Source organism: Anguilla rostrata, chromosome 6 (assembly GCF_018555375.3).
Source record: "Anguilla rostrata isolate EN2019 chromosome 6, ASM1855537v3, whole genome shotgun sequence".
NCBI lineage: Eukaryota > Metazoa > Chordata > Actinopteri > Anguilliformes > Anguillidae > Anguilla > Anguilla rostrata.
In genome coordinates, this window is record NC_057938.1 from 46452637 (window position 1) to 46467323 (window position 14687).

A 14687-nucleotide genomic window follows, 5' to 3' on the forward strand; every position below is an offset into this window, starting at 1 on the left:
CCTCCCAAGGACAAATGTGCTTGTATACTCTTGTGGAAAAACTGATTATGTGCATTTTATGCACCTGGATATGCATGATAATAGAAACGGAAATTGTGTTACCGAACTCAGATGCATGGTCTTAAAAACAAAAAAAGAAGATGCAAGAGAAGGGGGGAAATGAAAAAATATATAACTATGAATAATTTAGGCATGATCATTGGCTAGAGAAAAAAAAAATCAAGACTTGATACAACATGACTATTACTAGAATAAACATTCAGATACGTGCTGGGTTGGTTTTGCACCCTGAGAGTGCTGCCAAGACAACAATACAATTAATGAGACAGGTCATTGAGAGAGGTGTTGAGGTGCGGATGCATTTCACTGAGAGCTGATGGGTCTTGGGACTGGGAACTCTCATACTTAAGAGGCAACGGACTCAAGAGACAGTAATAGATGAGGCTTGAGACGGAGGTTGATAATCCAGGTTCAATGAAAAACGCGGAGAAGTCAGAGGATCTTAAATCAAAAATCACAATCATTTGAACCTTAAAATGAGGCAGGAGCCATGCGGAGCTCATCTAGCCATGCCTGCGGAGGCTCAGTATTTTCCTGTAAACACCCCACTCAGCAAATACATCATTTCACCAACATTAGGTGAGACCCTCAGCTTTTCACAAGACGCCATGTTTTTTGTGAAGCTCTACCAAACCCCGACATGCAGTGTAAGAATTTTCGCCACTGACGTTCGGCGACCTCCAAAACACTCCGTGTTCAGTTTGTTATTAGGGCATAAAATTAATTTCAGATGCGAGGAGAGGGGAATAATCACTGTTGTTAAACACATCAGGAATTACCCTTTGGAGCGAATGCATTTGCAGATTAGCCCGTAATTAGCTCGAGTTCCAGTATCAGTTCCAGAACACACCCACTTTCCCCGCCCACTGAGGGTAGCGTTGCGACGTAGCGCTCGCTGCGTTTCCCTCAGTGTGACCGTTGTCATTATAAATGAATGCCACCAGCATAGAGGAGAGAACATGGCTCTGCGCAGTGGGTCCCACCCGTTGTCAATGTGCACGAGATCCCTTAACCAGCGATTTTCATCCACCCTTTATAATTAACTGTCACAACTAATCATGACATTCAGTGCTATAAAGCTTTATTACGTTGTTGAAAGGGATTACAGTCCTAGTTAAGAGCCCTCTTCACTGTGGTGAAAATCCCTACTCCCCTGCGGGTTACCTCTGTTAATTGGAATATCTTTTCCTCATTTCAGCTAATCCCTTTAGATTCCTTGGCATTTGCTGTTGTCCTCAAGAAATATTAATGTTTACAATTTGTATGTGTTCATTTCAGTCCTGCAGTGCGGGCAAAGGCACACACAGTTTATTTATAAGCAGATATTCCCGCAAGATCATTATCAATGACAAATACACAATTTTGAAGTATTTATTAGGCCCTGTGTGTACACTAAGGCCAGTTTATTAGTGTAAGTCAATACATATAACTTGGAAACGGATGGAAAGGACAGGAAAATCCTTTTCAATGAACATGAATTGATATTCATAAATGAACATACTTGACTCAACATTTCTTTGCAGTATTATTTGTGCCAAAATGTTCTTTTATTATTATTATTATTATTATTATTATTATTATATCTCTGGCAAATCCCCATCACTCAAAAAAGGCTTTAATACATGATGTAGGCACTGAACTACTTGTATGCTTCATTCAAATTCTACACAGTCATATTTTATTGATTTATCTAAAATTCAAACACAAACATCCCACTACACTGCTAAATGGAAAACTAGTACTTGAAATCAAAGTGAAACAGTGGTGCATAATGAATACAAGGATGAAAAATTAATTAACTTTTTCAACCAAAATCAAATATGCCACAGTACAGTGAAAAACACAGATGACTGAAAATCAATGTGACCTCATAAAATTAGTTCTAGAAATTTACCATACAGCAAGAGATGCCATTTAACTTATAGCAGAAGTGTAAACAACAACAAAAAACACTTGTGGAGGTTTTATGTGCATGTTTATAATTGGTTGCGGAAAAATAAATAAATTAATTAATATTTACATTGGAAAACCTAAATACATTATCATCATTTAAATGAATAATATCCCAAGGCATTACTAATTATTTTTCTACAAGCTTGTATCATTTCCTACACTCGGGAGCTGTCTTTGGAAAATTAGAATAATGAGAGCAAAAACATAACTCGCTGCTGCTCCTCTCAGAAAACATCAGAAGCTTAAATTATTCATAGATTAAGCTTGATCATTTTTTCAGGCGCACACTTTCCAAGATAAAGGTTAAGTGCCGGCTAATCCTGAAGTGGGCGAGCATTAGCCATTACGAGGCTCTGACATTACAGAGCGAGTTGCAGGATCATTCATTTATCCGTCCATCTACCATCAGCTCTACCCATCCATCAGTCCGTCCATCCACTGTATCTATCCATCAATACAGAACATCTGTTGATCCATCTACCTTTCCGCCCATCTGTGTAGCCATCTATTATCTGTCCATTCTATCTACTGTGCATTCTATCTGGCTGTCTGCTTATCGGCCTGTCCATTTTGACAGTGGATACTTCGATCCCATATGGTCTTCTACTGCAGACACTGGCACTGTGCCAAACTGGACGCACACCTTCTAAACACTTGACCAGTTTGTGTAACATTGTCCTGATGTTGTTAAGAGGGCACTCTAGTGGGAAGAAGCTAAGCTTGGAATTAATAAGACAGGAAAAAAAATCCATCTTTTGGTCCATGGTTGGTCGACTTATGTTCACCACTTTGACCGCCTTGACCGAGTGCAAGCTATTGACCATTTACAAATTGAACGTGATACTGCCTCATATGCATGCTGTGAAATGCTATGAAAAATGCTTCACAGAAACAGAAAATAGTAAACAAGAGAATCAATGTGCGTATTTGAGTCTGACTGCGAAACTGTCTGGTTTCTAGCAACAAAAGAAATCACGCCAAAAATCATTTTCCTTTGCTTGGGGCCGACACATTTTTGAAGGACAATGTTTGAAACTGGCACAGTGATAAGTATGGCCTACAACACCACAAACTTGCAGTTACATTGGCTTGTAGTGATATTCATTTCATATAAAAATCTGAATCTGAGACCAGCAACATTCCATGTGAATGGGATTATGGAATCATGTATGATTCACTAATATGTTAATTACCTAATATTATGGAAGCAGCTAACTGAACATTCAAAAAGCATTGATATTATTGTATTATTGTCAGAACATCTGGAAAATGATGATGTTTACAATGTGACATAATAGTGAACACCAATTCATTTTTTAAATATTTCATTGCCAATCAACTGCACACAGCCAGATCTAACTTTGGAAATCTTTCTCTACTTCCCTGCCAAATTTTGTTTATAGCAACCATTTAATAGAGAACAGAAGAATAATAACAATAACAAAACCAACAAAAATAGGGTTGCAGCACTGAGGGTGTTTTTTGGACCAAGATGCTTTGGTGCTTAAAATATTTTTTTAAAATATTTTTCTATCCAAAATATTTTCTATCCAATTTGGAATGCCTGATCAGTCGGAGTCCACTGCCGCCGCAACAAAATCGGCATGGAGGACTAGACCGTGCATTCTCCAAAACGTGTGAAGTCCACCAACAGCCTCCCCACACTGCAAGCCAATAGCTGAGTCGCCTTGGGCGCCTCTAGTGGTGCCACAGGGAATTGCAGACAGTTTGTTAATTATGCATGACCCCTTTGTGATTCCTGGTTCAATGCATGAACGGTTGCACTGTACATAAGGGTGTTAACCAGATGCAGGCCAACTGAGTAGTCCAATTGTTGGGTCATTCATTCGACATCACAAGACGTTCCCTCACCCTCAATAAATCTCTCTGCCTGATATTATTTGTGATAAAAACGCAAGGATGCGGCAAGGAACATGGCGCAGTCCATAGTGTGGCGGACTCTCAAGCTGTACTCAACCCCCCCAGCATATCCGGGGATTCAGTACTTCGGCAAGGCACCCTCAGAACTGTTCTCCCTTCTCTATTCATCTCCCTCAACAAAAAAATAAATAAATAAATAAATAATTCAAAAGAAGGTCTCTTCAGTGTTCGCTTAAAAAAGAACAAGAATATAAGGATACAGAAGGTACAGCTTGTTGACAGTGTTGCAGACTGTATATATGTGCATTTGCTGGGGGGGGTGCATCAAATGTACCAGTAAAACTGAGTGCATACAAACTGAGCACCAGGACACACTAAGCATCAGTCTTCAGGTCTTGGCTACGTGCAAGACGATACCGGGGGGCAAATGTGCCGCTTGAGACGCAACCATTGTTTGCCATCCCTTCTGAACGAGAGCAGGTCATGATCTTACTCATCTCCTGCTGACTCATCTGTATTTGTGTAGCTCACCCCGGGCCACCAACCCCGAGACAAGGAAGAGAGATGAAGAAGAAGAAAAAAAAAAACCCTCTCAGGGCTATAATTACTTACCACACGGATAACTCAAGACCTGGATGTCATCAATCGCAATGAAACCAGTCTTCCCACCGGAGACCTCTGCTTCGAATATGACCTGTCAAATTGAAAGGAACCGGAATGTTTACAACACTCATTTGCACAAAATTTCCCCAGATCGATCTCCATTGCTGCGCCACTGCGTTCAGCAGGCTGGCAGGTTGGGGCAGGCACTACATTCGTTTTGCACGTTCTGTGTCTCCGCGTATCATGGTGCCTCGGGACGTGACTGTAAATTGAAATCGAAATGATATTTTAGAAATGGAAAGTGCAACAGAGTATAAATAAATAAATACCTCTCAATATAAATCAATATGAGACTCCATTAAATGTATAGCTAAATGTTACCTTGAAGAAAGTGCATTGCCGATTTGTGAATTGGACTGCCGACAGGAATACCAAGAGAAAACGTTTTTTAAAAAGCAATTTAAAAAAAGAGAGGGAACCTTACTAATTAGGGTCATTACAAATGGTACTCCACAAAATAAATAATGAAAGTGGGGAAAAATCTGCCAATTTACATACAAAAGGTGAGTTATTTAAAATTTGTTGTCCTTTGATCTTACAAAAAAGGTTTTTGACAAGGCGCGCACACGCAGCCTATTTTCTTCACCAAAAAATTCCTGTCATTTCGCTTTCTTCGTTTCCCCGTGTCACTATCAAAGAGAAAAACGAGGAAGAGAAGAACAGAAAATTCCATTGCCGCAGTCACTTTGGCTTCTTGTTTCAGTTCAGTAAAGTACACAACACCTTCTCCGTGATACATGGCTGCAGATAACCAGTCACCCTGTGCTTAAATTGCTTAAATTGCTTAAATGGCTCCTCTAATGTGAGAGACCATTCCGATGCTCTGCGTTCAGGAGAGCACTGAACGAAGCCTGAGCAGTCCCAGGTACCCGCGTGACAAATGACAATATTCAGCCACAAGCTGCAGGGACGAGAGTGGAGAGGATCCTAAACCAAGACCATATTCATATTGGTTTTTCACATGCCATTATCTGAAATGCTGAAGGGGGCAAATTCACGGTAATTAGATCCCCTGGAATGGCACCGCCGAACTATTAATCAAACGACGGACTACAGAGCGGGGACGAGGAGCAATGCAGAGCCAATACCGAAGACCAGCAAATGGCTCCCTGCCCGCAACCTAAGGAGAATGAGTCATCGTACCACCGCGAACGTTTAGGGGCGAGACCGAGCGAGCAAGGACGGTCAACTTTAACCGCCCGAAACACGGTAAAAATGGATTACAGAGAGAACCCAAAATCCAATTGCAAGAGCAAAAGGTCACTCTATATGCTGCACCATTTTTTGTGATTGTACCAGTACCTGATTTTCTCTACAGCAAATCTGCAAAAATAGGGTGCATTTCTGCCACTTCCAAAATTCATGGTCCCCATTGAAAGTTAGGATCTGAGAATTGGTCGTGTGAATGGCGCTCCTCTGGAGCACTTTAAATTCTTAAGTATGACCTGGCAGAACAATCATTCATCGAAGGGCGAGGACCTGTGATGTCATCGGTGTAGTGAAAGTCTCAGGCTAATTTTTATGAACACCATAATGGTTCATGAACTTCTATTACAGGTTTCCAGCCAGCCTTCCATGGTAAAGTATTCTAAACCTGTCGAGCAGGTTTATGAATTTCTTTTCTTTTTTTTTTTTTGAAACTCTCGTTCAAAATCTTGTTCACACTAAAAAGGAAAGTGGGTGAAACTGAAACACTTTAACACAGTTATCAGTCCTGCAAAATGGCTTCGGCCTGATCCAAAGAGGCGAGAGGCAGCTGTCCATTCTCTCATCTGTAATAGGGCTGTCAAAGGCAGAATTGAGCAGGGAGTGCGCTTCATGCTAATTAAAGCAATTGCAGGTTTTTATCTGCTGGACAGGACTCCCCATGCAATCAGCAGATTGTTCCTCTGCCTTCAGTAATGTTCAGTTTTCACCCTTCAGTGTACACAGTGTGAGCTTTTTTTTTTGCGGGTAAGTCTACTTCAAGGTAGCATGAACACCATGCTAACAGTGCCCCACTCCCCCCCATTAGGGGAATACCTTAAAGAATGGAGCGTGTATGTGTGTGTTTGTTCATTGCTGATGAAAGGTGCAAGTGGTGTATTTACATGGGGATATATAAATATTGGGATGTCCACGAGGATCTGAGACATGCCATTAGAGACCCTTTATATTGCAGATATAACAGTATTCAACACACACCCAGATAATCTGCTATTTACACAAACCTGCGCAAAAGGCACACACACGATTCACCATATGCACATCATCGCCTTAAAAACACAGGCCCTCAATTTGAGAATGCTTGAAAATAATTCTGGGACAAAAAAATATAAAAATAAACAAACAAAAAAAGGAACCTTGATGGTCTACGTTCATTTACTTTGGATGTTGTTCTAACCAGGTCACTGGCATTATAAACTCACTTTATGGACAGAAAGCCACTTTAATCAGCCTTTTTCCATCCGCAGAATTTCTTACGGGGTTGTTGATAATACTTTCAGCCGAGTTGCACACTGCTTAAAGCGGTCGCCCTCATTAATGCATTTGGCATTTATGAAGCAAATCTTAAGCCAGCTCTTCTTGCATAATAAAGATTATGAAAGAAATCTTTGGGGAAAGCCATGCCACTGCGCGCAGTCACAGAGTGCTATGCATGATCCTCCCTCCCCAATCTAATCTTATTTCTCGTCCAATAATGGATGAGAATAAGACAATGAAAACAGATTCCGAATTCCGCAGGGAGAGCAGCATACATTTGCAGCATGTTACAGGCATGTTTCGCATTTCCCAATGCCGTGGGTCTGTTTAAAATAGACTGTCCACACGCACATGCAAATGGAAAGGTCAATACTGCATGCCCGTCAGATTCAGAAGGGAACATTAACCGATCAGTGAAATGGGGAAAAAAAAGAAACATTTTTGCAAAGTAGCTATCTCCCGACAACAGATAGTAATTTTCTTTCCTGTTAGCCAAGGGCAGAGGGTTGCTGTCATCAAAAATTGTAAAAACAAGTTTAGAAAAAAATAAATAAAAAATCTGTCAGGTGTGACAACCTGTTCTGGAGCAATTATCTTAACTGCGGTGCGGCAGACAGGATGCCCTAATGTCATCCAGAAGAGCAGACTTAGCACGGGTGAACTTTCCAAAGAACATCAGTCACGACAGCTTTTTAAGTCTGCATCAAAATAAACCAGCTTTTTTTTCCCAGCAAATAGAAAATACTGTGAGATATGTTCGCAACAGAGGATTAGAGGATAAAATGAATAAAATGTTCAAACAATTTATACGCTTGCATTGTGCTTTAATTTAGATTGGAGCTTATCTAAGCAAAAATATGCATTTCTGCATTCTTTAATGACAACTTAAATATATGTGGTATTTCCAACTACGCATTCTGTGAGCAAGTGTGTCTTGTTTATCCAATTTATCACCGCTAATGTATACTAGAAGTACAGGTGACAGACCAAACGTGCTTTCAAGCAAATTACACTTTAATCCAATGCAGCAAGTACATGTAAGAAGATTTTTTATTTTTAAAAAAGGCTTCCATGTTATGAATAATTATAGCCAAGAACTATGTCCCAGAAATGTATACATCATGTCCTCATTGCAACACAAGCAACACCAACCACAAAACATTAGCCAAAGTAAAAAATCTTCAAGATTAACTGCATTCAAACAGATTAGCAGTCACCTTGAGCATAGAGAGCAAAAAAAATACAAACTAAGTTCTGCAGCTGAGAGGGTTAAAGAGGGACTGGGAGAGCAGGTTTCCAGTCTGAGGTGTCCCATGGGGCTGAGTCAGGACATAGTGGCAGGGAGGGGCTGCAGCTGCACAATATAGTTAAACTGTACAAGAGGTTTTTTGGGGGGGAGAGTGGGCGGGGGGACCGAAGCACCTGGTTGGTCACACAGATGATCCAGCTGGTTTGTTATAACCATGTGGATGTGGGAGGGGCGGAGCAGCACTTTAGAGGCAGAATCATATAAAACACATTTCGGCAGTTAGCAGATGCAGATGCAGTTATCCAGAGTGTCATGGACAAATTTTAATCTACAATACGTTAATATGGTGGGAAATTGAAGCAATTCAGGTTAAGAACCTTTCTCAAAGTCATCACCACAGCTTGGAACTGAATCCGCAAGCTTAACGTTCCACCTGTATGAGCGCTGGGCCACGAAAATGTTTCAGAGTTGTGCGTGTGCCAGAAAAATTGCACAGCAGACCAAACGTCAAACTTTGACACTATTCCTACTGGGGCCATAATGCATTATTGCACGCTCGACGCACGATGAACAAACGTCCATTTACACTTGCGCTTCTCATTTTCCATTTCTCTGCCGTAATATCCCCGAAGCGCAGGCCCGCGCATGCAGTTCATTACAGCCCTCGGAAAGCCCAATCCGCCCGACACGCAAACGCAATTAGCGAGCGAGCCCCGGTTCAAAGTTGCGTGTTTCCATTAAAGCTCAGCGAGAAGACGCGCCCTGGGAGAGAAACCCAGAGGAGCCGAGCGGCCGAAGAGTTGCCGTAGCGCCGCAGGCCCGACTCCGCCCGCCGTTCGGCTTTCCGCGGCCCCCTCCTCGTTTCGCTCGTTGTAGCGCCGGCAGTCGGGCGGTGTCTGCGTTTACAACCCCTCGCTCGCATTTACACCCTGGATAACAACCACAGCGCTCACTATACACACACAGTCAGAAAAAAAATAAGATTTGAAACAAGAGTTAGAAACGAAATTAAAACAAATGTAGTGAGGTAAACGGCTTTTGTTACCCGGCGGCTATGCTAAGGTATCATTCGTTGTTTTACGGCCGAAGTGCGTAACCGCGATGTTTTTCTTTAAGAAAGATGCGCCGTTTTTTTCCCGTTTCCATTCAAAGGCAAAGGCTCTCTCTCTCTCTCTCACTTTAAAAGGGAACTATTAGCGACCGGTATATTCTGGCCTCGACTCCCAACGATCCCTTTGCTGGCGCGGGCGTACACATAGCATCCCTCTCAGTTTGAGAGTAATCTCTCAGCTTTGAGCGATCAATTTCAATCTATCATTTCACCCCGCCGCTCGGCGGCGGAGGAGCAATCTCCATAAGCGGCCATTAAGCCGTACTTTACTTTAATGCCAGAGAGAGCCTGACAATAATGAAGTAAGGAGCCCCTGAAAAAATAAAAAAACATGTTTTTGAGGCACAAAAGTGATACTCTACCTTATTAACATTGATTGTTTCCTCATTCAGATCAATGGAGGCCCACCGAGTTACAGTGGCCGCGCTCCGACAGATCAAGTCTGAAGCTTGATGAGCGGGTGTGGAGTGGAGAGACTGAAGCACTCAGTCAACAAAATTGGAACTGAAAGCAAAAAAAAAAAAACTGACTAAACGAATGGTCTCTATATACAGGGGGGAGTGGTGTGGGGGGGGCTGGAGGGGAAAATAAAGACATCCGTATCCCCAGAAAATTTCACACAAATTGACTATATGTGCATACAAATAAAACGGTTCCTTCTTACAAGTGTAAACCAAAACATCTCAACATCTGTTCAAGTACATTACGTTGGTTGGTAACTCAAGAACAGCAATAACTAGATCATTATCATCCAATTGCTTTAAACCTGCTGATTATGTCCTAGTCACCTGTACTCAGTGTTAGCAGCTCCCAGCACTGAAGAGAGTCACTGGGTGTGAGTTCATATGGTCACGTAGCACATTCAAATCAGCAGGGGCAGAAAGCCTGGACTCAGTAAAAGCAGTGGCTGCTTGACTGGAATAAGAATACATAGCTACGGAATCACACTGCCACAGCAACCTAAAACGGCATGTGATGCCTCTTGAGTTTACACATCTGGCCAGCTTTTTTCCCTTTTTTTCTTTCTTGGAAAAAAGGAAGAATTCAGAGAAAGCGTTGCCATTCCTCAGAACAACGGAACACAAAGGTCAGATTCGCACAATGGCGCGAATGGACGCGGCTAATCAAGCCCTGAATGGCTGATTTGCTCCCGGTCTAATCTTCATCGGCCATCCATACATTACGGGGGCTTCTCAGGAAGCGGGCTGCAAATGGCAAACGCAGAAAGCAGCGCTAACGAGGAAGGAACTTCAGTGTGGAGCAGCCGGCAGTAATGACAGGAGGTGGAACGACCTTGACAGGGATGCCAGATTCCAGCCTTCAGCCTTCGATTCCTCCCCCCCGAAACTCCCCCACGGTGACACTGTGACTCATGTGCAGTGGGTCCAGTAACCTCCCACGTGCTCCTCACATGTCACTTATTCACACTGCAGCAACGTTCCCATTAAATTATGCCTTCTTCCAGAAGATAGACAAACATTCCATATTCCGGGCGTTATTGGTTAAATGCCACAGTTGGATAAATCCCAGGGACACACAAGTGTGTTTAGCGGATGTACGGGGGCCAAAAAATAAAAACGCACAGGAAACGTGTGAGAAGGAATAGGCCTAAAGCCCCCATTTTGGAAAAAGATTTCTCCCGTTCTGGAAATGACAGACTTATGAGCCTCTGCTGCTCTGAGAGTCCCTGTCACGGTGATTCAAATCTCAATTTTTATTTTCTAAAAACTGCACCAAAGAAACTTTCCTGAAAGACCTTCCAAGTAAGTAACTGCTTTTGGGCAGAGAAGTATGACACGTATATAAGATGAGACAGCAATTTAATAACATCCAAACACGTCTGTCACATTGTTAAACCACAGAAGCAGGAGAATGAGAAAAATAAATTGACCAGTCCATACTATGATAAACCCTCAGCTGAGTTGAAAATTCACCATGACGGTTGTTATTAAAAGAAAATAAAACCCACAGATTAAAAATTTTATATTCATGACTTAAAATAAAATGAGCAATCAGGTAAAAAAAAAATTTCTTTATAAAAGTGGTATGACATTCAATAACACTTGATATTCAATAGGCACATGAAAGTGAACAATCTCATTCCAAACACGCTAATCGTGCTTTTTGACATTTAATCGGAACCGTGTCCTGGTAATTTTCATGTACCGGGGTACATTCTCTGTGCATTCTGTGAAAACGGCAGCAGAAAATACAATTTGTGCAAGGCAATGAGGTATCGGGCGACTAATTACAGATAGAACAGAATGTTGGAATATCCTGGTACTCCACTCATTATTGCTCCAGTTATTAATATAATTCCCAAAACTGCTTTGGCTGTCATTTCAGACAGACGAGAACCAGCGGGGGGAAGCAACTTGAAAACATATGAACGAGAAAATTGGCGAGGAGGGAGGTGGGACGCACGAGGACCTCAGTCTGAAATGGCCAACATGCTGGCACTGGCCCGTTCTGTTTATTACTTTTCCCCACTGAAATCACGGATGAGCAGGTATTAATTATAGAGCGCTCCCTCCCAAATGATACTAAATCCCCAATGTGTTTAGTCTTATTTACCACCTATTGTGTTTAAACTTGCCTTCCGCTCAGAAGGGAGTCCATGTCACATCTGTATTACGGGATGCGTGTGGATAGGTTGTTTCCGTTCAAAATCACATTTCATTTTTATTTTATTTTTTATTTGGGAGACGAGGACTGCGGAGGGCTGGAAATGTCATCCAGCAGGGGGGCGGGGGGGGGGGGGGTTCAGGAAATGTGACCAAGCTGTGATCTCCGGCTGCCCAGCCCCAAAGAGGCCGCCGTTGTCACTTCCATTAAAAACAAATTTATTGGTTTAATGCTCAGGGAACGGCCAGACAGCAATTCAAGTCTCAAAAATGAGATGTTCTTTGGAGACAAGTCCTAGTCCAGAAGTCTCCACGTCTTTATGATTTTTTCCCCCATAAATTTTACGGACCTCAAGCTCTGAAGCACAAATGTAACACAAGCTTTCATTTATGCCCTTCGTATACGCGACCGTATGTGTCAGTACTACCACAAAAAGCAAAAACAAAGAGATGCCCGATGGTTCATCCTGTCAAGAAACTGCTCTAACGTGTGCTTGGGGCCCCATGGTCTGGTATGCAATCCGGACCTTGCTAGTGCACACAGGGGTCGACAGCCACACAAGGTGCATGCTTTTCTATATGCTCCAGAATCAGTAATGGGAGTGGCTACAAAGAGCAACGAGCAGTTACGAATGTGACTGGCCATTCCAAGCAATGAAAGCAACCTTTTACACATTTAGCAGTGCACATTTATGAAATTATATGGTGGTTTGGAGGACCGCTAGGTCAACCAACACAATTCAATTCATGCTCAGTTCACACCGATGTGCACCTTCCCTAGCACCTCATTCTTTGCCTTCAGGGCCACTTGATAACATATGGAACTGTATCAGTTCATTCATTATGACGTTTGCATTAATTACCTGTGTATCTTCATACAAGCAATTAGACGAGCGACAAGCTTACTGACAAAATTGCCCAGAAATGTTTAGCATGAGCAGAGCCAGGGATGGTCTACTGAAGTCAACGAGTGCAGAGCAAGTAGCCATCAGCGAAGCGATGCTCAGGTGCGGAACAGGGAATAGGGAATAGGGCACTTTCCATTGGTCTTCAAAAGGATTTAGAAAAGGACGGACAACAAACAATTGCAAACTCAATCTTTCCATCACAGTCAAGTCAGAAATCACACGGCGGTTTCCCTCCTTTCTCGCCTCCCTCGCCCAGTGTGCAGATTGCCGCGCAGGATTATTTGCTCGTGTCAAGGAGAGAGTGCGGCTCTCTCGCTGCAATTTCCTCCCGCGCGACCGCCATTACGCCACGGCTATTAGACTTTCCAAAATACAAACCTGTCATGTTCTTTAGGAGAAAGCCGGTAGCGAGAACGTCCACAAAAATGAGAATATATCCTTAATATTGTCCTGTGCAAGGACAAAACCCACATACACACACACACACGCCAATATACTGTGGGACTACAGAGTTAATGGACAATCTTTAGATCTAGGTGGCATACCTACCAATTAAAAATCAGCCGCTTAAAATTCACAAACACACAGATATGACTCGGGTTGATCCCAAGTACTGAATCATTCACACCTGCCAATTAGTCACATAACAGTCCAAGGCTTGTATTAATGATACAGTGAAAAGCACCAGAATGCAAATGAAATCATACAAGCATCGCTTGGCATGAAAAGAGGGGCAGATTTCGAGAAATGAATCCACAGTCTCCTGGGGAAGATTCCTACAAAAAAAAAAAAACCTGAGGAAAGATATTTGGCCGCTCGGAGAATTGATATTCAAAGTTTTCCGGCATGGAAGCTGGTCCAAAATCGGCTGCTGTCATGGTTTCGACTTTTCAGCCCTCAAGACGCATCACAAATGCTCCGAATGAATTTTCAGTCAGCCATAGCCTACATATCAAAACTCAAGCTGCAAGCTGGGTCTGTTTTCAGGCACGCACAAAACACTACAATTCTATACAATGCAGAACAAAACCCTTTTCCATTTTATTGATTTCTGTATGCATTAAGTAGATCCTGAAGATAAGAGCAAGATATAACTATTATTCTTTACAGCCCCACAAAAGAGACTGCTTGCAGATTTTTGGTTGTCCCATCTAACTGAACCATTGAAAGTCTGTACTTTTCAGTAGCTGGGGGAGTAAGGGAGATTACCATCAAGTTGGTTTGGGAAAGCTTTGACTGACAAGCACCTCAAATGGTCCCAGTGGTAGGGGTGAATGGTCACAGTGCGCTGGCCACTGCTGGAGAGTCTCAGTCATGACCAATAAATCAACTGCCAATATCCAGGAACACAGTGTCCATGCTAACGGACTCTCACAGGGCTGTTCCTTCCTGTCCACTGCTGCCAAGCCTGGCTTGGACCGAATAACCCTTATGAAGCAGTCACTGTGCAGTCAATCTGTCGGTACATCTTATAGCAGAGATTTCCAATTGTTTAATCAATCTTGTGATTTCACTTTCTAAAGGCTATGTTTGGATTTTTATTAATAGAACTTTCATGCCATTTCATTTATTTATTTAATTTTGATTAGATTTTTTATATGTGACACTTTGCTAAGCAGGTTAGGAGAAGCATTTCCCACCGCTTGTTCAAGATGGTGTTCAAGACCCAAGCGTGCATTATGACCGACTTGTTCCTGGCATGTCTAGACCACAAACCTGGAGCTCTTACTTTATCATCCCCATATCTAGTAAAAGAGAAGGAAGGACAGACAGTT

The 14687-nt window shown here is 42.3% G+C and overlaps 1 protein-coding gene across 8 annotated transcripts in view; it reads right to left on the bottom strand.

Moving 5' to 3' along the window:
• The window catches only part of ptprk (protein tyrosine phosphatase receptor type K), a 133343-nt gene that overhangs the window by 71840 nt on the left and 46816 nt on the right, over positions 1 to 14687 (bottom strand). For all 8 annotated transcript variants that reach the window (XM_064340031.1, XM_064340029.1, XM_064340037.1 and 5 more), the window contains exon 4: positions 4507 to 4588. In XM_064340031.1, the coding sequence (XP_064196101.1) occupies positions 4507 to 4588 (82 nt within the window). The remainder of the gene's footprint in view (positions 1 to 4506; positions 4589 to 14687) is intronic.